The 24,892-nt window shown below is 43.9% G+C and overlaps 1 protein-coding gene across 1 annotated transcript in view; it reads left to right on the forward strand.

The window, feature by feature from the left end:
* Positions 1-359: 359 nt before the first annotated feature.
* Positions 360-24,892, forward strand: part of LOC132827475 (solute carrier family 2, facilitated glucose transporter member 11-like) — a 73,740-nt gene continuing 49,207 nt past the window's right edge. The window contains exons 1-3 of the mRNA XM_060844163.1: positions 360-374; positions 22,009-22,107; positions 22,629-22,789. Of these exons, the coding sequence (XP_060700146.1) occupies positions 360-374; positions 22,009-22,107; positions 22,629-22,789 (275 nt within the window). The remainder of the gene's footprint in view (positions 375-22,008; positions 22,108-22,628; positions 22,790-24,892) is intronic.

Consider the following 24,892-nt stretch of genomic DNA (forward strand, 5'->3'; position numbering starts at 1 on the left):
ACTCATGGGGCCTAGTTTACCATCCACCTCCCTCAGCCAACCTGTCCCACTCTGATCAGTCAGTGCATTACAACTTGGATGGCCAACTGCACTTACCGTCCATCTAAACTCTGGTCCCCTGTCAGATTCCTGAGTTCATACTTCAAAAGCAGCAGCCTTTTGGTCTTATTGAAGGATGGCTGAGCATGGAGATAATGTATTACGTATCTGGCCTTTATATTGGTAACATATTAGCCTCAAGCCACACTGCACCGGGGCACTCGGTACTTTCAAAGCAGTTTAAATATTAAAGGCCAACCTACCCGAGGACTTGCTATCGCACGGTGCCAGGCGACTGCAGCTTGGAAAGTGAACACAGCATGCTGAAGCAGCTGGTATGATCTCATTACAATGTGGCTGGGATGGGGGTGTAGCTAGGGAGAATCGCAGCTATCTTTTTTTGCGGCTGGCAGCGATTGGACGATCTTGACTCTTCCAAACGTGAGAAGGAAAAGCAGAGCTCGCCTCATTACTACTGAGGACCGGAAGGCCAGCTTCCTGGGGATCTGCTCCAGCAAGGTTTGGTATCTTCAAGGGGGCAGCTGAACTTGATTCCTTGAAGAAATTTGGTTTCTTTACTAATTTGCTGTGATTATAAGGTGAACGTTTATGAAGATGAGCACTTACTTATTGCATGCGGCATTGAAATTTTCTACTCTGCCCAGTGGGAGTGACCAGACGGGTAACATGCTTAATGTCATTGTGGCAAATGTTTGCTGTTTCAAAATAACCAGATGAGCAGCCTGACTTAAAACCATGCAGCGAGCAAACTGGTAAAAGTGAATGAAGGGTACTGGACAGTCAGGAGCAACAACAAACAGGGAATGAGTGGTGCTGCAGTTTCTCCAATCTCATACGCTTAGTGCATATTCAGTTTAAAGCCCCCTGCCAAACTTCTAAAAACAGAACACAGGCAACGAAATCATCCGCTATCGTTTCTATTCTATTTGTGACAAAATGACTATTGGATTCTCTAGTTATAAGTTCTTTTCTGTTAGAGCAGTGCTGTTGTCTGACTCGAGGCAACACGCTGCAACATTTCTTTTGATCGTTTTTCAGGGATCTAGTTGGAAAAAGACCCAATGTCAATCCCCAACCTGATCAGGGTCGTAGCTATGGTGTCACTCATTGGCAAGCAGTAGGCTCTCATCGTTTTAGCTCACAGGGGCTAGTGTCACCAGTTTCAAATACCAATCAGCACCCTCAGGAGAGAAAGGATGAGAATTTAAGGAAGTTAAGAGTGAACACAACAGAAACTGTCATGGAAAAATTCGTCAGAGCCTGAGCATATGAGTTGGTGACTGGTGACTCAGTAGCTAACAGTGCTGCCTCACAGCACCAGCGACCCTGGTCCAAATCAGGTGACTCTCTTTGTGGAGTTTGCACATTCTTCCTGTGTCTGCGTGGGTTTCCCCCAGGTGCTCCAGTTTCCTCTCACAGTTAAAAGATGTGCGGGTCAGGCGGATTAGTCTTGCGAAATTGTGTATAATGTCTAGGGATGTGTAAGCTAGGTGGATTGGTCATGGTAAATGTGGGGTTATGGGAATGGGGTAGGGGGTTGGGTCTGGGTGAGAAGCTCGTCGGAAAATTTGTGCAGACTTGATGGATTGAATGGCCGCTTTCCATAATGTAGGGGTTATATGCAGATACCTGCCAGGTATAAGGGTTGGATGTTAGGCTTTTGCACAAAAGCGTGATTTTTTTCAATGTGCGTGTGTGCGCATACATGTGTGTATGTGTGTGCATACATGTGTGTTTGTGTGTGTGTGTGTGTATGCATGTGTTTGTGAGTGTGTGTGTGTTTGTGTGCGCATGTGTATGTGTGTGCGTGTGTGTGTGCGTATACATGTGTGTGTATGTTTGTGTGTGAGTGTGTGTGTGTTTGTGTGTACGTGTATATGTGCGTGTGTGTGTGTGTGTGTGTGTCTGTGTGTCTGTGTCTGTCAGTACAGTATAATGTGTGAAGAGGACATTGGGAATAGAAACTGTAAACTTGACCTGAAGGAGATAATGACATGCTCTGACTATAGATTCAATTATGCAGAATTATATGAGTGGGCTCCACTTATATACTTCAAGTGGCTTAGAATGCAATGGTAGAATTGCAGAATGCAAAAATAAGGATAATGTACACCACACATTTATTTCAAAAGTAGAAAAGAAAATACGTCCAACCTCAGCTGCTGTCGGGTTGCTATGGGAACACTCAAGTCCGTTTGAGGACAAGCCGTGTTAACTCAGTGTGTTTTGTGAAAGTTATGAAAAGGATGTTTTGCTAATAAATGGCACCTTGTTATTGAAGGACATCGATTGTAGCTATGTTCTCTCCCTACACTCTCCCTCTTTTTAGTATTTTCTGGAAGGACCAACACGGTGCATATGTAGCACTGATTTCCGAAGCCAGAGTGTTGGCACAATGCCAGCTCCGGTTGGAGAGTGTGCAATCTCAAAGTAGTCACAAGGCCACCAGAGGGAACGTTGGGCAGAGAGCTCCCCATCTAGTGATACCTCACTCAATGTGGGGCATTGCTTCTTTTTTACTCACTTGAGGGATGTGGGCATTGCTGGCTGGGCCCGAATGTATTGCCCATCTCTGGTTTCCCCTTGAGAAGGTGGGGGTAAGCTGCCTTCTTGAACCACTGCAGTCGACTCAAATGCCCTTAGTGAGGGAATTCCAGAATTTTGACCTGATCACAGTGAAGGAACAGCGATATATTTGCAAGTTAGGACAGTGAGTGATTCAGAGCGGAATTTGCAGGTGACAGTGTTTCCATGTATCTACTGCCCCTGGTCCTTCTTGATGTAAATGGTTGTGGGTTTGGAGGATCCTAAGGAGTTTTGGTGAATTTTTGCAATTTCTTTTCCAAGTGAATCATAGACTCTCTACAGCACAGATAGAAACCATTCAGTCTATCCAGCCTGCACCAATTTTCAGCAGCATATTCTATCCTATCTCCATATTTACCCTGTAGTTAACCCACCTAGCCTGCACTCTATGGGCAGTTTACCATGGCCAATCCACCTAACCTGCACATCTTGGACTGTGGGCAGAAACCCAAGCAGACACAGAGAGAACATGCAAACTCCACACAGACAGTCACCCAAGGCTGGAATTGAAGCTGGTTCCCTAGTACTGTGAGGCAGCAGTGCTAACCACTGGGCCACCGTGCTGCCCAAATAGTGCCCTGTGCTGCTGCTGAGTATTGGTGGTGGAGGGTCTGGATGTCTGTGAATGTGGTGCCAATCGAGTGGGCTGCTTTATCTTGGTTGGTTAATCTCAGTTTGTCTGCCCCATTGCAGTTTGTGAACATGTGAATTCGGAGCAGGAGGAAGCCACCATTCTGTAAACTCTATTTGCGCTTTGAATTCTATATTCCTGTCCATTCCTTGATAATATTTGATTCCCATGCTAAACACGAATCTCTCTATTTCCAGCATAAAGATATACATTGACCCCACATTGAGTGCCTTGAGAGGCAGAGTTGCAAAGTTGTTCAACACTCTGAAAGAAAATAAAGTTCCCTTCCTCTCTGTTTGATAAAGATGATCCTTCATTTTAAAACACTTCTGGACTCACCCACAAGAGGAAGCATCATTTTCATATTGTAAAGACTATTTAGGATATTAAAAATTTCAATCACATTCCTGCGTCCTGCTCCCCTCCCAATTTGGTGGAAAGACACACAATCTCTTCAATCGCTCCTCATCTGATGTCCCAGATGTCAACCTAGCAAGTCTCCTCTGAACCACCATCCAAGCTTTTAAAGTTATAGAGTCAAACAGCACAGAAACAGCACCCTTTGGTCCAACCAGTCCATGCCGACCAGGTATCCTAACCCAAACTGGTCCCACTTGCCAGCACCCGGCCCATATCCCTCCAAACCCTTCCTAATCATGTAGGAGAAAGTGAGGACTGCAGATGGTGGAGATCAGAGTTAAAGAGTGTGGTGCTGGAAAAGCACAGCTGGTCAGGCCAGAACTTATTGCCCATCTCTGGGCAATGCCCACATCCCTCAAGTAAGTAAAAAAGAAGCAATGCCCCACCTTGAGTGAGGTATCACCAGATGGGGAGCTCTCTGCCCAGCGTTCCCTCTGGTGGCCTTGTGACTACTTTGAGATTGCACACTCTCCAACTGGTGCTGGCATTGTGCCAATACTCTGGCTTCATAAATTAATGCTACATATGCACCGTGATGGTCCTTCCAGAAAATACTAAAAAGAGGGAGAGTGTAGGGAGAGAACTTAGCTGCATCTGAGAAGCAGGAGAGTCGACATTTCGGGCATAAGCCCTTCATTAGGAATTCATGATGAAGAGCTTATGCTTGAAACATCGATTCTCCTGCTTCTCAGATGCTGCCTGGCCAGCTGCGCTTTTCCAGCACCACACTCTTCGACTCCGATTTCCTAATCATGTATTTCTCCAAATATCTTTTAAACATTGTAACTATGCCCACATCCACCACTTGCTCTGCAAGTTCATTCCGCACAGGGACCACTCTCCTTGTTAAAAAAAATGCTCCTCACGTCTTTTTAAAACCTTTCTCCTCTCATCATAAAAATATGTCCGCCAGTCTTGAAATCCCTCAGCCGAGGGAAGGACACCTGCCATTCACCTTATCTATACCTTATGATCTTATAAGGTCACCCCTCAACCTCCTTTACTCCAGTGAAAAAAAGTCCCAGCTTATGAAGCCTCTCCTTATAACTCAAACCCTCCTTTCCTGGCAAAACCCTGGTAAATATCTTCTGAATCCTCTCCTGCTTGATAATATCCTTCCTATAACAGGGTGAAGAGTGTGGTGCTGGAAAAGCACAGCAAGTCAGGCAGCTGTCAGCAGGTGTAGGAGAATTGACATTTCCAGCATAAGTCCTTCATCAGAGTTCCTGATGAAGGGCTTATGCCTGAAACGTTGACTCTACTGCACCTCAGATACTGCCTGAGTGGTTGTGCTTTTCCAGCACCACACTTCTCGACTTTGATCTCTAGCATCTTCAGTCCTCACTTTCTCTTAGTTGATTATAACACAGTGACCAGAACTGGACACAGTACTTCAGAAGAGGCCTCACCAACATCCTGTACAAACTCTTTCACCTCCTTCCATACATCCCATTAGCTTTTTGACTATTTCTGTACTTGTATATCAACCTTTTTGTGTCACACGCCTGAGAAAATGGCGACTCCTCTGAACCTTAGAATTCTGCCATTGTTCCCCATCTCAGAAATGCTTTGTTACTGTCACCTTGTTATCTCAATATCACAAACCACTGGCCTTTCTGCAAATTTAACCACTGTGCCTTTGATTTTTTTATCATAGAAATTGATATAAATTGCAACAAGTTGAAGGTCCAGCACTGATACCTGCAGGGCTCCTTCTCCCGCATCTTGCCAATCTGAAAGAGACACATTTATGTACTCTCTGTTTTCTGAGAGCTGGCCAGTCTTCTGGCCCTACTTGTTCATTACTTCCTATATCATGAGCTCCCACCTTATATATACAGCTTTGTCAAATGCCCCCTTAAAATCCAGGTAAAGTTTACCTCCAGGCAACCCTTTATCCCCAGCATTTCACCCCTGCAAAGAATTCCAATAAATTGGTTAAATATGATTTCCTTTTCACAAAACCACACTCACATTTCCTGATGATCTTGAGCTTTTTCAGGTGCCCCATTATAACTCCATTAATGATTAATTCTACCACCTTCCCCATGACAGATGTCGAGTTAACTAGCCTATCGTTTCCTGTTTTTTGCCTCTCTCCCTTCTTGATTAGAGGGATATATTTACTATTTTCCAGTCTAATGGAACCTTTCTAGAACTAATGAATTTTGGAAAATTAACATCTAATTAGCCCCCTCTTTTAAGTCCTCTGGGATGAAAACAATCAGAATCTGAGACTACCCACCGACAGCTCTGTGCTTGTTCAGTAACCACTACCTCAGTGACTATAATTTCTTCAAGTTATCTCTTCCTTCGACCTTCTGATTTACAAATATTAAATATTAATATTTATAAATATTAAATCCCATTCTCACCCTTTGCAGGACCAATGATCACTTTACTTGCTCTCTCCTTTCCAGATACCTGTAAAATGATTTGCACTGATTTTACATCTCTGGCTAGCTTGGTTTCATGTTCTCCTTATTTGTACTGGTTAATCTTTCAGAAAATCTCTGCCAATCTTTATATTCTAACAGTCATCTGATCTGCCATTCACCTTTGCACATTTATGTGATTTTTCCTTAAGATTGCTGCTCTCATTAACTTCTTTAGTTAATCACAGACAGTGGGTCCTCACCTTCAAACCTCCCTTTATGTTAGGAATATATTTATTCTGAGGATCTTCAAATATCACTTTGAATGCCACTGCTTCTCTACTGATCTATCCCGAGCTTAATACGCCAGATCACTTCAATTGCTCAGATTTCAAGCCCACATAATTGCCCTTTTTTCAAGTTTAAAACACTAGCCCTCAGAAAACTTCAAGAAAGGTACTTATAGAATCACACAGCACGGAAACAGAGCCTTCAGTCCAACCTGTCCGTGCCTAGCAAGTTTCCAAACTAAACTAGTCCCACTACCTGTGTTTGGCCCATATCCCTCTAAATCTTTCCTGTTCACATATTTATTCAAATGCCTTTTAAACGTTCTGATTGTACTTGCACCCATCACTTCTTCTGGCAGTTCATGCCACACATGCCTCTCTGTGAAAAAGTTACCTGTCTTTTAAATCTTTCTCACCTTGCCTTAAAAATTCCCCCCCCTGGGTTTTGAATTCCCCCACCTTATCTATGCCCCTCATGATTTTATGGACCTTGATAAGGTCACCCCTCAACCTCCAACGCTCCACTGAAGGAAGTCCCAGTCAAACTCTCCATTCCTGGCAATATCCTGGGAAACCTTTTCTGTACTCTCTCCAATTTGATAATATCCTTCCCACAGCAAGCTGACCAGGACTTGACACAGTACTCCAGAAGAGGCCCCACCAACATCCTGTCCAAACTCAACATGATGCCCAAATTCCTATACTCAATGGTCTGAGCAATGAAGACAAGCGTGTTAAACACCTTCTTAAGCACCCTGTCTACCTGCTGATGCAACTGTCGATGATCTAAGTACCTGAACCCTTAGGTCCTTCTGTTTGACAACACAACCCAGTGTCATATATAAGTCCTGCCTTTGAGTTTAGGGTGCTTTGGCATGTTCTGACAACATAAAGAGCATTTATATTCAAGCAATTCGTTTTCCCTTCCTTCAGAGAAAAGCCCCTCAATTTAATAATTTTGGAGCTTAAGTTCATTCTGTCCCAGAACAGTCAGAAACTTAGCTTTAATTTCATGACATAAGGGTACTGCAAAAGTAAGGTTAGTGAGGGAGACATAGGAATGGGATAGGCCTTTCAGTACCTCAAGCCTGTGCTACCATTTAATCAGAATAGAATGATAAGGCTGATCTGTTCCCAAAATCTATTTATCTGCCTTTGATCTATAGCTGGTGAAATTCATCAAGGAGAGTTACATATCCCCACGTCACAATTTCAAAGGGATTTTCATCAGGAGTTTGGAGTAAAATGGGGGAAATGATTTGAATTATGAGTGGTTAGGGGGTTGGAGATGACATACAAAGAACAAGGACGGTTGTCAGAAGGAGTATTTTTAATAGCAACAGATAATAAGAACATGTCCCTACAGGAGTGAGAAAAACTAATGGACTGAATTGAGCCTATTCTCCACACACACAGACACACACACACACACACATACACACATACACACACACACACACACACACACACACACGCGCATAGTCATGCATACACACACACGCATACACATGTATAGACACACATATACACACACACACCGCCGACAAACACACACACATATGCATAGACATGCACACACACACAAATACACAGACACGAACACACACACATATGCATAGGCATGCATACACACACACAGATACTCATATACACATGCACACACACACACGCGCTCACACACACACACGCATAGTCATGCATACACACACACGCATACACATGTATAGACACACATATACACACACACACCGCCGACAAACACACACACATATGCATAGACATGCATACCCACACACAGATACTCATATACACATGCACACACACACACGCTCACACACAGACACACAGACACACACACACGCACGCACACACACACTCATACAAAGGCATACACCCACACTCTCCATCACCACACACCTCACACCTGAGCAGTTCTGCATGTTGTGGGTAGGTTCCCTGTAAAGAAAGCTCCATTACTGTCAGTGGAGGTGAAGACTGAGCATTACCATCCAGACAGCTGTCACATTTCCTGCCTTCCTGGCCAGCCTGCAATGTGGGAATCTCCTACTGTGTTGTTGGTGGTATTCAATGTCTCTGTTTGCATGCATCATTCCCAGAGAACAAACCTTGGGCTTAACAGCAGCTTTCCTTCCTCTGCCCCAGAACATCCAGCATTAAAGTGACGGTTTCATCAGGTGGAAAGTATCACTGACAAGATCAGCAGTTTCTACATATCTCCGTATACCTTATAAAACCATTTCCTAGATTTCAAAGGGCACTTAAAAGTCAGCCACGTTACTCTGGATCTGGAGTCACAGGTCAGGTAGAGTTGGGAGATTTCTTGCCTTATTGAGCCAGACAAATTTCAAGGAGGTTACCTCAATATGGTTACTCAGTGTGGGCGTCCACCTCTTTATAAGGATTGTGGCACTTTATAAAGACCTCCTGCTTTATCAGACCAATCAGTCAATGGGTGGAGATAAAAGATGGCTGCTTTCACATCAAGGTCCATCAAATCTGTCATGCGCCTGCAATTTCAACCTAACTGAGAATGGACCACCATCTGCATCATGGCTTCCAGTTCCTTCTGGGACATTCGGCGTCCGATAGTTACTATTGGAGGAACCATCTCACTGATAAGGGAGTATCACAGATCCTGGGCACAGCGGGACAATGGGTAACTGGTATCGACCTGCCAGCCCTCAGGAGAACCTCTCACCTCAGGACACCAGCCTCCTCGCACACGGTGTCCAAGCTTCTAGGCCATGGGTCTCAATGCCTGGTCACAAGCTGCAGTTAGCGATGACTGCTTGTTGTAAGAGAGAGGGGTCGCCTCAGTTCTATGAGCCTTTTGGAGTGCAGGAGGTATCAAACCTGGAACCCAGGTGGAATATGGAGGAAAAACAGGAGTGAGCCGCTGGAAGGAAATAGGCATCTAGGAAAGATGCAGGCTTCGTGTTCACTGGGAAGTCACTGTAATAAACTGGAGTGGATGATGAGTGCCCGAAGGGTTTGGTATTGTCTGGAGGTTTGAGTCAAACAGGAATGGGAGCATATATTTGTCATAACATTGTTGTCTGCATGGCTGTCTAACGTAGAGTCATAGAGCTGTACACAATGGAAACAGAGCCTTCAGTCTAACCCGTTCATGATAACCAGATATCCTCATTTAATCTAATCCCATTTACCAGTATTTGGCCCATATTCCTCATTCATGTATCCATCCCGATGTCTTTTATATGTTGCAATTTTACTAGCCTCCATCATTTCCTCAGACAACTTCTTCTATATAGGCATCACCCTCAGTGTGAAAAAATTGCCCCTAAGTTCCCTTTTATTAATTCCCTTCTCACCTTAAACTTCTGCCCTCTAGTTTTGGATTCCCTTACTTTGGGGAAGAGATCTTGGCTGTTCACCCTATCCATGCCCCTCATGATTTTATAAACTTCTATAAGGTCACCCCTCAGCCTCCAACACTCCAGGGAAAATAGCCCCAGCCTGGTCAGCCTGTCCCTGCAGCTCAAACCCTCCACCCTTGGCAACATCTTTGTAAATCTTTTCGGACCCCTTTCAAGTTTCATAACATCCTTCCGATAGGAGGGAGAGTAGAATTGGACCAAAGAACCACCGAGAACCAAGAAGTTAACTTTGAGCTGAAATCACAGAGATTCTAAGGAGTAGATCGTCCATTTTCTTGGTGGATGCCATCCTTGACAAGATGGCCTTAAACTCAATCTGAATACATGTGCAGATTGGGCTGAGACACATTTACTAGAGGCTGGTTACTGAGTGTTTAACATGGGTACCGGCGTGAAGCAAATGTGCCTTTTGCCCAGTTTCACATTTAGGCAAGAAGATGAAACATGTTGCGTGATGTTCAAAAGGCGAGTCATCTGCTCACAAAGCCTGCTGTGATTGGCTGGAATGTGGGCGTGCTCATTGTCAGAACGCCTTGGTCAGGTCTTGTGACATGTCAGGATACATCGTTCGATGGGTTCCCAGAAAGGAACAGCTGGCAATTCAAAACTGCCAGTCCCTGCTCTCGTTGTACTTACTGAACTGAAACCTACGCCTGGATTTTTGTTTAAATTGTTATGTGTCATTAAATATTAACATTTTTAAGAGCAGATGTGATCAGGTTAAATTAGGCTTCTTGGAAGCAGTCTTGATTTGGCACCGTTCCCATTGAACTGGGCTGCTGAGTCATGCCAACTTTGAGCTGAAATCACAGAAATTCTTCAGGGGTAGAATACCTTATTTTCTTATTGAGCAGGCCCTGTCTGCTAACCCACTCGGTGTTTTTGTTCTTCTGCAATCAGGTTTTACCCCAAATCATTTCCCACATTTGGATTTATCACAGTAATGAGTTTACAGGGGCGCTAAAGTTGGGCGGAACAGGTTTGAGAGGCCCAATAGCCTACTCCTACTCCAATGTCCTAGAACTCCATGCAGTTACATGCTCCAATCAACGGCAATTGCAATGTCATTCAGTTAACTATTGCTCTGGAGAAACACTAAACCCTATTGCTGAACTCATGTGGTGTAAAAGGCATGAGACACTGCTTACTCCTTTGCCCACATTGTTCTTGCCAGGTGAGGGTTAATTCAACTCTTTTATCCTTGAAGACAACTACTTCAATATTTACATAGGTACAGTAGTAGGCCTTCAGTCCATCGCGGAGAAAGTGAGGACCGCAGATGCTGGAGATCAGAGCTGAAAATGTGTTGCTGGAAAAGCACAGCAGGTCAGGCAGCATCCAAGGAGCAGGAGAATTGACGTTTCGGGCATGAGCCCTTCTTCAGGAATCTTTCTCCTCGAAGATTTTAACCTACTGCAAATCCTCTTGCAAGGATGCCTTCCTTGAAGAAGGTCTCTTCCTCCCCCCATTCCTGAAGAAGGACTCATGCCCAAAACGTCGATTCTCCTGCTCCTTGGATGCTGCCTGACCTGCTGCGCTTTTCCAGCAACACATTTTCAGCTTCAGCCCACTTTGCCTTTCAATAAGATCTCTGGCCTAACAACATATACCTGCCTGAGGCCCACATCCCTCAATATCCCTTGTTTAATAATACAGGAAAAGTCTATTCCAGATTTCAATTCAACAGAGTCAAGATAAAGGTCTTATTTTACATTGTGTTTGTGGACTGTATCATTCACAGGGTGTTCCCCTCAAGCAGCCAATGAAAAGGCAACTGACTGAGCAGCCTATATTCCCTGGACACATGCCTTGTCTCTTCACCCACGTAGGACTATGTTTAAAGGAGAAGACTTGAAGACTTAGAATTACAATTAGGATGAGAATTAGCTTTATTGTCAGATGTACTTGCAGGGGTAAAGGGAAAAGTTTACAAGTCACCACTTATGGTGCCACCTTGGATACAGAGGTACCTGGGTACAGATTCTTAAGTACAAGAGTTACCAGCTTTATTCTAGTTTCATCAGGATTGAGGTCTGAATGATGTGAATTAATCAGCACCACTAATGCTCCAGTGAATCCTTAAGTTCAGGAACTCACTTATGCTCGTCAGTCCCTTGGTGACATTGAAGTCACTATTTAAACTAAAAAATGGTGAACTATTGACAGAAATGCTAGGACTAATGCTAATCCTATTTGTTCTGTAACTGAGGTTTAATTTCATTAGTTAGGAATTTCTCTAAAGGAAACTGTGAATCAAGCTGTAATAGCAGGAGAGGTTTCTGGTGGGCGGTGGATTACTAAGAAGGAAGCTTTTCTATCACATCCATGGCTATCATACATATGTATAAGTACATGACGCTGCTGTAGTGACTGTAACGTGGTCAGCCAAGTAGACTTCATAGAATATGATTTCCCTGTTTGGGGCTGTTAATTTGGAGTATCAGAGGTTGTGTTCACTCTGAGAGCTGGTTCTGAGGGAGCTGGGGCAGTGACAAGACCCCTATGTGTAAAGAAAGGGTACCTTGGTGGTGGGGTTCCGGCTTCTGTGTTAGTTTAGTGGTGATGAAAATGGGATTAATGATTTAACCACGCAAAAACCCGTCTAGGTGTCAACAGGCACTACCACTGGCTTTGTCATTAGAAAGTGTGTCAAGTGGAGCATACGAGTTACCAGGTATTTCTGATGGAAGTGGACACCCTCACAAGGCCTGAATGAGCTTGGGGAACACCACTAGAGTAAAGGCAATTGCATTGCCTCACTGAGCAGAGGAACTCTAGGTCAGCCTGCAGAAAAACCCCAAAACAAAGCCAAGGCTTGGCTGAACGGTTAACATTTCCTTCAGGGTCTGGGCTAGCAAGCTGTTGTAGTTGTTGCCAGTATTCAGACTCAAGAGAGGAAAAGAGTCCCACTGGGCCTGGGCTCTCAGTCTAAGTGCATACAGTTACAAGTCTAAGTGGGAGGCCAAGTGGCTAATGGAGATGCCTTTAGCCTCCTCTCCCTGGCCGATAGAGCACCGGTGGTGCCGCCAATGTAAGATTCTGGCCTGGTTTTAAACTTTCTGGATACCCTTCCAGTCACCACTGACAATATCAGAGTGTGCGCGCAGAAAGATCTGGTCCTGGCAAAACTAAAGCAACTGGTGGTGATGGGGGCAACAAAAGATCCGTCACAACCAGGACTAACCTTTCTGAACCCCGAGAGACCAGGTCACAGTCGAGGATGACATTTTATTACAGGGAGCAAGATTGATCGTCCTGAGTAAAGGCCATCACCAGATACTGACTGAACTCCATCAGGGTCATCTAGGGGTACTTCAAAATGGAGATGTTAGTGAGAAGTTATGTCTAATGACTGCAGGCATGGCCAGTTTAGTGGGGCAGTGCCCAGAGTGCCAACAAGGAATCAGCGGCTCCCTCACATTCGTGAGAGTGATCAAGACAACCCTAGACTCAGTTACACGCCAACTATGCAGGTCCTTTTATGGGCTGTGTTCTTAGTCATTGTGGATACCCACTCAAAGTGACTGGACATTCATAGAGTTCACTCGTCAAACATGGGGAAGATGAAAGAAAAGCTGTGAGTATCTTTTACAAGACACAGGCTCCCAGAAGTGTTGGTCACAGGCAACAGGCCATCATTTACCAGCAGGGAATTTGAGTATTTCCTCAAATGAAATTCAATACATAAGGACACCTCTATACCATCTATATTCAGTGGTCTGGTGGAACGAGCGGTCCAAATGTTGAAGGCAGGCTTAAAGAAACAGCCTACAGCTTCAGTTGTTACTAAACTGTCCCAGCTCCTGTTTGACTGTAGGATCATCCCTCATTATCCCTCACTACAGGGATAGCTCCAGCAGTCACTGTTGAGGAGGAGACTCTGCACTAGGTTAAATCTGATCTTCCCAGAACTGGGGGGGAAAGGGAAACATCATCAGGAACACTAATGCTGGCCACATGCCACCTCTAAGCGAGAGAGATAGTTTACTTCAGGGGACATAGTATGGTGCAGAAACCACAGGAATGGTCCTGCATGAGTAGATTAGATTACCTACAGTGTGGAAACTTCGGTCCAACTAGTCCACACCGACCTGCCGAAGTGCAACCCACCCATACCCCTTCACCTAACACTACGGGCAATTTAGCATGGCCAATTCACTTAACCTGCACATCTTTGGACTGTGGGAGGAAACCAGAGCACCCGGAGGAAACCCACGCAAACACGGGGAGAGTGTTCAAACTCCACACAGTCAGTCGCTTGAGGTGGGAATTGAACCCGGGTCTCTGGCGCTGTGAGGCAGCAGTGCTAACCACTGTGCCACCGTGCTGCCCAAGGAAGCATGGTTGGTGTGAGATCAGGTCCCATGATGTACAAAGTCCTGGACAGGTACGTGGACCATATGAGAGCCACAGACTCGCAAACGGGTCAGGAGAAAAACATATTTGGGCCCCTCAAGATAGCCGGAAAGCTGGGATCCGTGAGTTCTGCCCCTCCATCTAGTTTCAAAGAAACTATGGAGTTGAGATGGACATGGTGGATGCCACAGCCTTGCAGTCTTTACCACATGAATAGGAGGATGAATTTCTTCTGACATGCTTCGGGCACAAGAGGTGGGCTACAGTCCAGACACTACACCAGTATCTACATGGTCTCTACATAGTAGATACTACATGGTACAACATGGTTTCTATGTGGTAGATACTACATCGTATCTACATGATATCTACATGGTATTTATGTGGTAGATACGACATGATATTACATGGTATGGACATGGTATTTACGTGGTAGATATTATGGTATCTACATGGTATATACACCGGTATCTACATGGTATCTAGATGGTATCTACACTGGTATCTACATAGTATCTACACGATACCACATGGTATCTACATCAGTAACATGGTATCCACCTGGTATCTACATGATAATACATGGTACCTACATGGTATCTACATGGTACATACTATATGGTACTACATGGTGTCTACATGGTAAATGCTATATGATATCTACATGGTATCTACATGATAGATGCTACATGATATCTATATGGCATCCACATGGTAGGTACTACATGATATCAAATGGTATCTACATGTTATCTACATGGTAGATCCTATATGATATCTATGTGGTAGATATTACATGATGCTACATGGTATCTACACCTTCCAGATCTGAGGTTGAGTCGGAGGAACCAAGCCCAGTGTGAAAACGCCCAGGAGAGGCTACAAGATAAAGAACAGGCCTTTGTCCCCAGACTTAGAGGCATCTTGTGTCCAGCATTAGAGTTCCTGACACTGCTGCAGCCATGGCGACTTGGACTCCTGACTGAACTGGCTCTGGTAGTGATCCAAACATTTGTGGATATTGTGCTCTAAGGGCTGTTCCCTGGGATACACACTGAGACAAACATCATCAACTCCTGGAGGACCAACTTGGTGAAAGACTGTCTTTGGTCTGCCCGAAACTTGTTGGTCTTCCAATGTAAAGAGCTGATCACTGTTGAGTGTTACACACTGGCACATTCCAGGGTCCAGGGATAGACTAAAGCTTGGGGCAGATGCTACCAATGCGCAGTGGGGAAAGACCCCAGTCGAAGGTCTTTCTGCAAACGTATCATGAAGGTCTTCTCAGCTATCGAACCCTCCTGGTATTTCAAATATATTGTCTTACACAAGTAGGAAATGCCTTGGGTTTATTTGTTCTGCACACGTACAGAGTGTGTACAGAATTAAATTGCTCTAGTGACTATATATGCATGCAAAGACTCTTTTATGGATGAAGTATATTTTTGAACTAAAAAAATGTCAATATTGCAATCTTAAGATCTGACATGCATTAGAATGAGAACATTAGTAGAAAAGACTAGTAGCTCATTAGAACCAGCAGTGGAATGATGGGTCAACAAAATAAAAAATAAAGAAATAAAAATCAGTATCAGAACATCTCTACAGGAGTTCCTCAGGGTCGTGTCCTAGACTCAACCATCTTCAGCTGCTTCATCAATGACCTTCCCTCTATCATAAGGTCAGAAGTGGGAAGGTTCCCCAATAATTGCACACTGTTTAGCACCATACGTGACTCCTCAGACACTGAAGCAGTCCATGACTACGTGTGACAAGACCTGGACAAAATGTAGTTTGGGCTTTTCAGCTCTGAAGAAGGGTCAGTGAACCCAAAACATTAACTCTGCTTTCTTTCCACAGACACTGCCAAACCTGCTGAGTTTTCTCAGCAATTTTTGCTTTTGTTTGTGTAGGTTGGGCTGACCAGTATGATGAGAGTTTATAATATATTCTTGGGTTATAATCTAGAGGTTAACGGGTTTCTGTGAATATGACTTTTTGCTTGACAGAAGCAAAACAACTAGAGAAACTACCTGTTGAGATAATTGCTGAAAATATTTTCAAAGTTGACCATTTACCCTCGGCATAAAGAAATGACAAAGGCCAGCAGTAGGTTCAGTTCAGAAGGAAAGAAGAACAGTTGAGTTTTGGTGGTCTCCAGGCCATCAGAGCTGGAGTGAAGTTGTTAGGACTTCGAATGCTCTGGTTAGGAGAGTAGTGGAGGCTGATTCTATAGGAGTTTTCAAAAGAGAGTTAGATATATATTTAAAAGTGATGAATTGAAAGGGTATGGAGATAGGGCTGGAGAATGGGACTAACTGGTTCGTTCTTTCAGGAGCCAATATAGACATGAGAGGCCAAATGGCGTCCTTCTGTGCAGTAAGATTCTATGAGTCTGTTCTATGTTTTAAGCTGTTTTAGCAGTCTAAGTGGGGAGAGCTAGAAAAAGCCCCAAGCTTTTCCCATCATTTTCCTTCACACTCAAACTCAGTGAAGTATCACGCAATGCTGCAGGTTTGACTTTAGCAATAAAACCAAAGTTTATTAACGAAATAAAGTAAAATAGAATAAACCAAACTATCTATTTATAATACCAAGTTGAAGGTTTTAAACACACAGTCAAAGTTTAATCATATTAATTCCACGAACATGTAAATCAAGCTTCTGATGTGAACTGTGGGCTATATCTAACTATATAAATGTACAAGTTTGGGTGTCTTGTTTTTTAATGTTAGTAATTTGTAGGTTTTCCTGTGCATCTGAAAATAACAATTACCTTGTAAGTATTTTTGCAAATGAATTTTTAAGCAACTTTTAAACAACTTTTGAGGCCTAGTTTCAAAGTGAATGGATTTTTGTCCAGCACTAACGGATTTTTGTACAGCACTAATGGATTTTTGTCTCTCTGAGATTGTCTTGTGATCCAACAAGGAAAATGATGGGTCCTCAAGATGCTTTTAGAAACCTTTGGAACTTTTCTTTGGCTTAGGAGAAACATCCACAGTTTAGAGAGACTGAGACTTTTTGGTTACTGTTGTACTCTGAGATTTGAGCAATTCCTTGGAATTGGCTTGGTGTGTAGATCAGCATTCCTGAGAGGGGATAGATTTATAGTGAACTAAGTTACTTCAGAGTGAAGAATTATTGTTAGTCCCAGACCAGAAATGTTGGGATAAAACCTTGAAGAGGTCACATAAAGCTGAGTACCTTGAAGCTCAGTGTGTAATAGTTCCAGAAAGACACTGTCTGCCATTCCATATAAGAGTTGAAAACCCAGGTAACTCAAATTCATTGAAGTATTCAATATAGTGACTCTGCCGTGAGTATTGTACGTGTATGTTTTGGGTATTACTATAAAAACTGTTTTGTTCCTTTTCAGTTTATTACGGAGTTTGAGGAATCAATATGATTAAACTTTAACTTGGTATTATAAGTAGATGGTTTGGTTTATTCTATTTTACTTTCATTCGTTTTGTTAATAAACTTTAATTTTGTTGCTAAAGTCAAACCTGCAACATTGCGTGGGTGTAGAAGAAAATGATGGGAAAAATGGTTATTATTTTTCTATTTGTGGTTTATGCTAAATTTTTCAGAATTGTTTAGTTTCCCCTTTCCTTTGTGGAATAAATGTACATTATTTTGTTAAAAGTACATTGCATCATTCTGTGAGTCTGCTCGCTGACTGAACATCAAACTGCCAAAGTAAAGACTTATGGTCTAACAACCAGGCTTCACTCTGGGATTTGATGTATCCAATATTGCCAACAGCTGGGGTCATAATGCAAATGACATACAAACCTGACAAGTGCCAGGCAATAACTATCTCCAACAAGCTACAGGGAGAAGCTAAATAGGCAGGGCTATTTTCCCTGGAGCATCGAAGGCTGAGGGATGTCCGTATAGAGGTTTATAAAATCATGAGGGACATAGATAGGGTAAATAAATAAGGTATTTTCCCTGGGGTGGGGGAGTCCAGAACTAGAGGACATAGGCTTAGGGCAAGAGGGGACAGATTTACAAGTGACTTAAGAGGCAACATTTTCACGCAGAGGGTGGTGGGTGAATGGAATGAGCTGCCAGATGAAGTGGTGGAGGCTGGTACAATTACAACATTTGAAAGACATCTGGACAGGTAAATGAATAGGAAGGGTTTAGAGGGATATGGGCCGAATGCTGGCAAATTTGACGAGATTCATTTGGGATATTTGATCAGCAAGATGAGTTGGACCGAAGGGTGTGTTTCCTTGCTGTATGTGTCTATTACTCTTAGACTGAATCTAACCAATCGCCCTTGATATTCAGTGGCATTACTGTTGCTGAATACTTCCAATATCAACATCCCGGGAGTTTCCATTAACTTGTAACTCAACTGGACCAGCCGTTGTGTGCCACAGTGGCCCAGTGGTTAACACTGCTGCTTCATGGTGCCATAATAATGGTTAATTTTACAAAGTAACTGCATTGTTGTGTTTGTTTCCAGAGAGTGGGGTAGGCGGCCAGGCTCCGACTAGGCTGAGTTTGAAAGGTTTATTGTGGCCCTTTGATTACCCCTAACAGATAGTAGTATTTAGGTAGTAATCTGCCTTCCTGTTCTTGCCACCAAAGTGGATAACCATACATTTATCTACATTAAACTGCATCTGCCGTGCATCTGACCACTCACCTAACCAGTCAGGTCACCCTGTAATCTCCTAACATCCCCCTCACATTTCACCCTGCCACACAGCTTAGTATCATCAGCAAACTTGCTAATGTTATTACTAATACCATCTTCTATATCATTAATATATATGTTAAAAGCTGCGGTCCCAGTACTGATCCCTGCAGTACCCCACTGGTCACTGCCTGCCATTCCGAAATGGAGCTATTTATCACTACTCTTTGTTTCCTGTCAGCCAACCAACTTTCAATCCAAGTTAGTACTTTGCCCCAATACCATGCACCCTAATTTTGCTCACTAACCTCCTATGTGGGACTTTATCAAAAGCTTTCTGAAAGTCCAAGGACACTACTTCTCCCCCATCCATCTTCAGAGTTACATCCTCAAAAATTTTCCAGAAGATTAGTCAAGCATGATTTCCCCTTCATAAATCCATGCTGACTCTGACCTATCCTGTTACTACTATCCAGATGTGTCGTAATTTCATCATTTATAATAGACTCCAGCATCTTTCCCACCACTGAGGTCAGACTAACTGGTCAATAATTTCCTGCTTTCTCTCTCCTACCTTTCTTAAAAAGTGGTACAACATTAGCCACGCTCCAATCAGCAAGAACTGATCCCGAATCTATCGAACTCTGGAAAATAATCACCAACACATCCACAATTTCTTGAGCCACCTCCTCCAGTACCCTGGGATGTAGACCATCGGGCCCCGGGGACTTATCAACCTTCAGACCTAACAGTCTCTCCAACACCAATTCCTGGCAAATATAAATTCCCTTCAGTTCAGGTCCTTCAGCCACTGTTACCTCAGGGAGATTGCTTGTGTCTTCCCCAGTGAACACAGATCGGAAGTACCAAGTCAATTCTTCTGCCATTTCTTTGTTCCCTGTAATATATTCCCCTGTTTCTGTCTTCAAGGGCCCAATTTTAGTCTTAACCATTTTTTTGCCTTTCACATACCTAAAAAAACTTTTATTATCCTCCTTTATATTTTTGGCCAGTTTATCTTCGTACCTCATTTTTTCTCTGTGTGTTTCCTTCTTAGTAATCCTCTGTTGCTCTTTAAAAGCTTCCCAGTCCTCCGTTTCCTATGTTATACCTTTTCTCTTTTAACTTTATATGTTTCTTAACTTCCCTTGTCAGCCACGGCCACCCATGCCTCCTCCTAGGATCTTCCTTCCTTTTTGGAATGAACTGATCCTGCATCTTCTGCATTATACACAGAAATATCTGCCATTGTTCCTCCACTATCATCCCTGCTAAGGTATTGCACCATTGAACTTTGGCCAGCTCCTCCCTCATAGCTCCATAGCTCCCTTTATTCAACAGAAATATTGTCACTTCTGATTGTACCCTCTTCTTGTCAAATTGCAGATTGAAGCTTATTGTATTATGGTCACTACTTCCCAATGGCTCCTTCACTTCGAGGTCCCTGACCAATTCTGGTTCGTTACACAATACCAGATCCAGAATTGCCTTCTCCCTGGTAGGCTCCAGCACCAGCTGCTCTAAGAATCCATCTCGGAGGCACTCCACAAAGTCTCTTTCTTGAGGTCCAATACCGTCCTGTTTCTCCCAGTCTACCTGCATGTTGAAATCCCCCATAACAACTGTAGTAACATCTTTACCACAGGCCAATTTCAGCTCCTGATTCAACTTACATCCGACATCCAGACCTGTTTGGAGGCCTGTAGATAACTCCCAAGAAGGTCTTTTTATCCTTAGAATTTCTCAGTTCTATCCACACTGACTCTACATCCCCTGATTCTAGGTCCCCCCCGCGCAAGGGACTGAATATCATCCCTTACCAACAAGGCCACCCCACCCCCTCTGCCCATCAGTCTGCCTTTACGAAAGCACGTGTAGCCTTGAATATTCATTTCCCAGGCCTTGTCCACTTGAAGCCACGTCTCAGTTATCCCCACAATATCGTATCTGCCAATTTCCAAAAGAGCCTCAAGCTCATCCATCTTATTTCTAATGCTTCGTGCATTCACATATAGTATTTTTAATTTGTTACAGCCCTCACCCTTCCCATCAACTCCTATTTCACTCAACCTGAGCATGATCCCTTTCTGAGTTTTCTGCCTCATTGATACAGTTGTCTTTCTTGACTTCCCTTGTTCTAACTTTCCCTTCAATTTCCTTCTTAAACATCCAGTTTGTCCCCTCCCCCCCGCTACTTAGTTTAAATGTAGTAGTGTTGTAGTGGTGGGCGGCACAGTGGCACAGTGGTTAGCACTGCTACCTCACAGCACCAAGAGACCTGGGTTCAATTCCCACCTCAGGTAAGGAGTTTGGAGTTTGCACGTTCTCCCCGTGTCTGCATGGGTTTCCTCTGGGTGCTCCGGTTTCCTCCCACAGTCCAAAGATGTGCAGGTTAGGTGAATTGGCCATTCTAAATTGCCCGTAGTGTTAGGTAAAAGGGGTAAATGTAGGGGTATGGGTGGGTTGTGCTTCGGCGGGTCGAAGGGCCTGTTTCCACACTGTAAGTAATCTAATCTAATCAAACCTGCCTGCCAGAATGCTGGTCCCTAACCTATTCAGGTGCAAACCATCTCTCTTGTATAATTTATGCTAACCACAAAACACACCCCAGTGATCCAAGAATTTAAATCCTTGCTTCCTGCACCAGTTCCCCAGCCACACGTTCAAGTCCCTTATCTTCCTGTTCCTGGCCTCTCCAGTCTGAGGACCTGGAAGCAAACCGGAGATAACCACCCTGGACATCTTGCTCTTCAGCCTTCTTCCTAGTTCTCCGAAGTCCCGCTGTAGTATGTTCCTCCTCTTCTTCCCGACATCATTTGTGCCGACATGTACCACCACCTTTAGCTCTTCACCTTCGCCCTTGAGGATTTCCTGCACTCTGTCTGTGATATCTTTAATCTTGGCACCAGGAAGGCAACACGCCATCCTGAAATCCCGTCTGCTGCCACAAAAGCCCCGGTCAGCTCTCTCCATGCTGACCCTACCTGTGATACCGATCAATATTGGACTGCTCTGTGACTGAACTAAAGGAGAAAGAGCAGGGAGCTTCCATTAACAGACACACAAATAGATTTTCTATTTACTGATGGTCATTACACTCGGCTGGGTGACAGCACTTTGTCACAGACCCTGGAAAGTTTCTGTTTTATAATTGCGGCTGTGCATTCTTAAACCGTGTTATTTTATTTTCATCAATCCTTTCTGTTTCATTTTGCAGCTCCATAGAAGGAAGTTTATATTCTTCATCTTCTCTGTGGGGATTGGTGGGAGTTTCCAGTTTGGGTTCAATATATCTGCCATCAATCCACCATCAGAGGTAAGAAAAACGCCTGAGCATCCCAATACCCGTATTACAAATACTGCACACAATTTTCAACTGCTGACAGTCACACCCTGACAGATGCTCATACATCGACGTTACACACTGACAGACACACACACTGATAGTTACACAGTGACACACTCAAAAACTGACACACACAGTTACACACTGACTAACACTCACACACTGAAAGACATTCGCAGTTACACACTGACACACTCAAAAACTACACTCACACACAGTTACACACTGACTAACGCTCACACACTGAAAGACACTCGCAGTTACACACAGACACACTCAAAAACTACACTCACACACTGACAGTTACACACTGACTAACACACACACTGACAGTTACACACTGACTGACACTTACACACTGACAGATACTTACACACCTACACTCACACATTCTCTGACATGCTGACGCTCACAATCTCAATTCTGCTAAAGCTCTTCAAAAAATATTTCTGAGTGTGATGTTAGATGTTACCTTCTGTTCATTCTTGCAGCATATTAAGAACTTCATCAATGAAACATGGATTGAGAGATATGAAACACCACTGCAGGAATATTTCTTGATGCTTGTGTGGTCCTTCATTGTAGCTGTATACCCTGTCGGAGGGCTGGTCGGAGCACAAATTGCTGCTGTTTTAACACTGAAGTATGGAAGGTAGGAACAATGGCAATCAATCTGTGCTACGAAGTACAGGACTGCTGGCTATGTAACTGTCTCTTTTTGTAACTTGTTCGAATTGGACATAGGAACTTATCATTTGATAAGATGTAGGAGCAGACTCAGCTTATCTAGTCTGCTCCACCACTCAGTGAGATCATGGCTGCTCTGCTAATTCTGAACTTCATTTTTCTGCCTTTCCCCCATTATCCTTGATTAGATTAGATTACTTACAGTGTGGAAACAGGCCCTTCGGCCCAACAAGTCCACACTGACCCGCCGAAGCGCAACCCACCCATACCCCTACATTTACCCCTTTACCTAACACTATGGGCAATTTAGCATGGCCAATTCACCCGACCTGCACATCTTTGGACTGTGGGAGGAAACCCACGCAGACACGGGGAGAACATGCAAACTCCACACAGTCAGTCGCCTGAGTCAGGAATTGAACCCGGGTCTCTGGCGCTGTGAGGCAGCAGTGCTAACCACTGTGCCACCGTGCCACCTTGATTCCTTGACTGATTAAAAGTCTGTCTCAGCCTTCAATATTCTTAACGACCCAACCTTACCAGGCCTATGAGGGAAAGAATTCCACAGCTTGACTACTCTCTGGGAGAAGAAAGCTCTCCCCTTCTCTGTGTTAAAGGTGTGACCCCTTATTCTGAAATTATACCCTCTGCTGCTGGTCTCTCCCACAAGGAGAAACAATCTTCCTTCATCTACCTTATTAAGTTCTCCCAGATCACCTATCATCCTCCTATATTTCAATGTGCAATCTACTCAATCTCTCATTAGAAAAAAGTCCCTCCATACCTGGTATCAGCCAAGTGGGCCTTCCTTGGACTGCCTCCAATGCCAGGAGATCTTCTCTTGGATAAAGGGCCCAACACTGTTCACAGTTCGGTATTCCAGCTGTGGCCTGAGTAGTTTTAGTAAACATTCCTGTTTTTATACTCCATTCCCTTTGAAATAAAGGTCACCATTCTTCCCATTTGCCTTCCTTATTAATCGCTGAACTTGGATGCTATGGATAAGAACTTCCAAATTCCTCTGTCCTGAAGCTTTTTGAGATCCTTCTCAATTTAAACAATATTCATCTCCTCTATTCTTCCTGCCAAAGTGCATAGATTCACATTCGCCCACATTATATTCGATCTCCCAAGTTTGTGTTCACTTGCTTAACCTGTCCCACATCCCCCTGCAGACTCTTTGTGTCATTCTCACCACTTGCCTTCCCACCTATTTCTGAGTCATCTGCAAACCTTTGAGCTGCCCTCTCACTAGAGAGAGATGACTGGTGCTGGTATAACCTGCCTCAGGGTCATCATGCCTCAGACAATGGGCAAAATTGAGAACATAGAACATAGAAAAATACAGCACAGTACAGGCCCTTCGGCCCTCAATGTTGCGCCGACCGAATCCTACCTAACCTACACTAGCCCAATAACTTCCACATGCCTATCCAATGCCCGCTTAAATGACCATAAAGAAGGAGAGTTCACCACTGATACGGGCAGGGCATTCCATGAACTCACAACCTGCTGTGTAAAGAATCTACCCCTAACATCTGTCCTATACCTTCCACCCCTTAATTTAAAGCTGTGTCCCCTTGTAACAGCTGACTCCATTAGCGGTAAAAGGTTCTCAGTGTCAACCCTATCTAAACCCCTAATCATCTTATACACTTCTATCAAATCTCCCCTAAACCTTCTTTTCTCCAATGAGAACAGCCCCAAGTGCCTCAGTCTTTCCTCATACGATTTTCCTACCATACCAGGCAACATTCTGGTAAACCTCCTCTGCACTCGTTCCAATGCCTCCACATCCTTCCTATAGTATGGCGACCAAAACTGCACACAATACTCCAGATGAGGCCGCACCAGAGTCTTATACAACTGCAACATGACCTCAGGACTCCGGAACTCAATTCCTCTGCCAATAAAGCCCAGTACACCATATGCCTTCCTCACAGCACTATTTACCTGGGTGGCAACTTTCAGAGATCTGTGTACATGGACACCAAGATCCCTCTTCTCATCCACACTACCAAGTAGCCTACCATTAGCCCAGTAATCCATCATCTTGTTACTCCTACCA

The sequence above is a fragment of the Hemiscyllium ocellatum genome, chromosome 24, assembly GCF_020745735.1.
Source record: "Hemiscyllium ocellatum isolate sHemOce1 chromosome 24, sHemOce1.pat.X.cur, whole genome shotgun sequence".
In the NCBI taxonomy this organism is placed as follows: Eukaryota; Metazoa; Chordata; class Chondrichthyes; order Orectolobiformes; family Hemiscylliidae; genus Hemiscyllium; species Hemiscyllium ocellatum.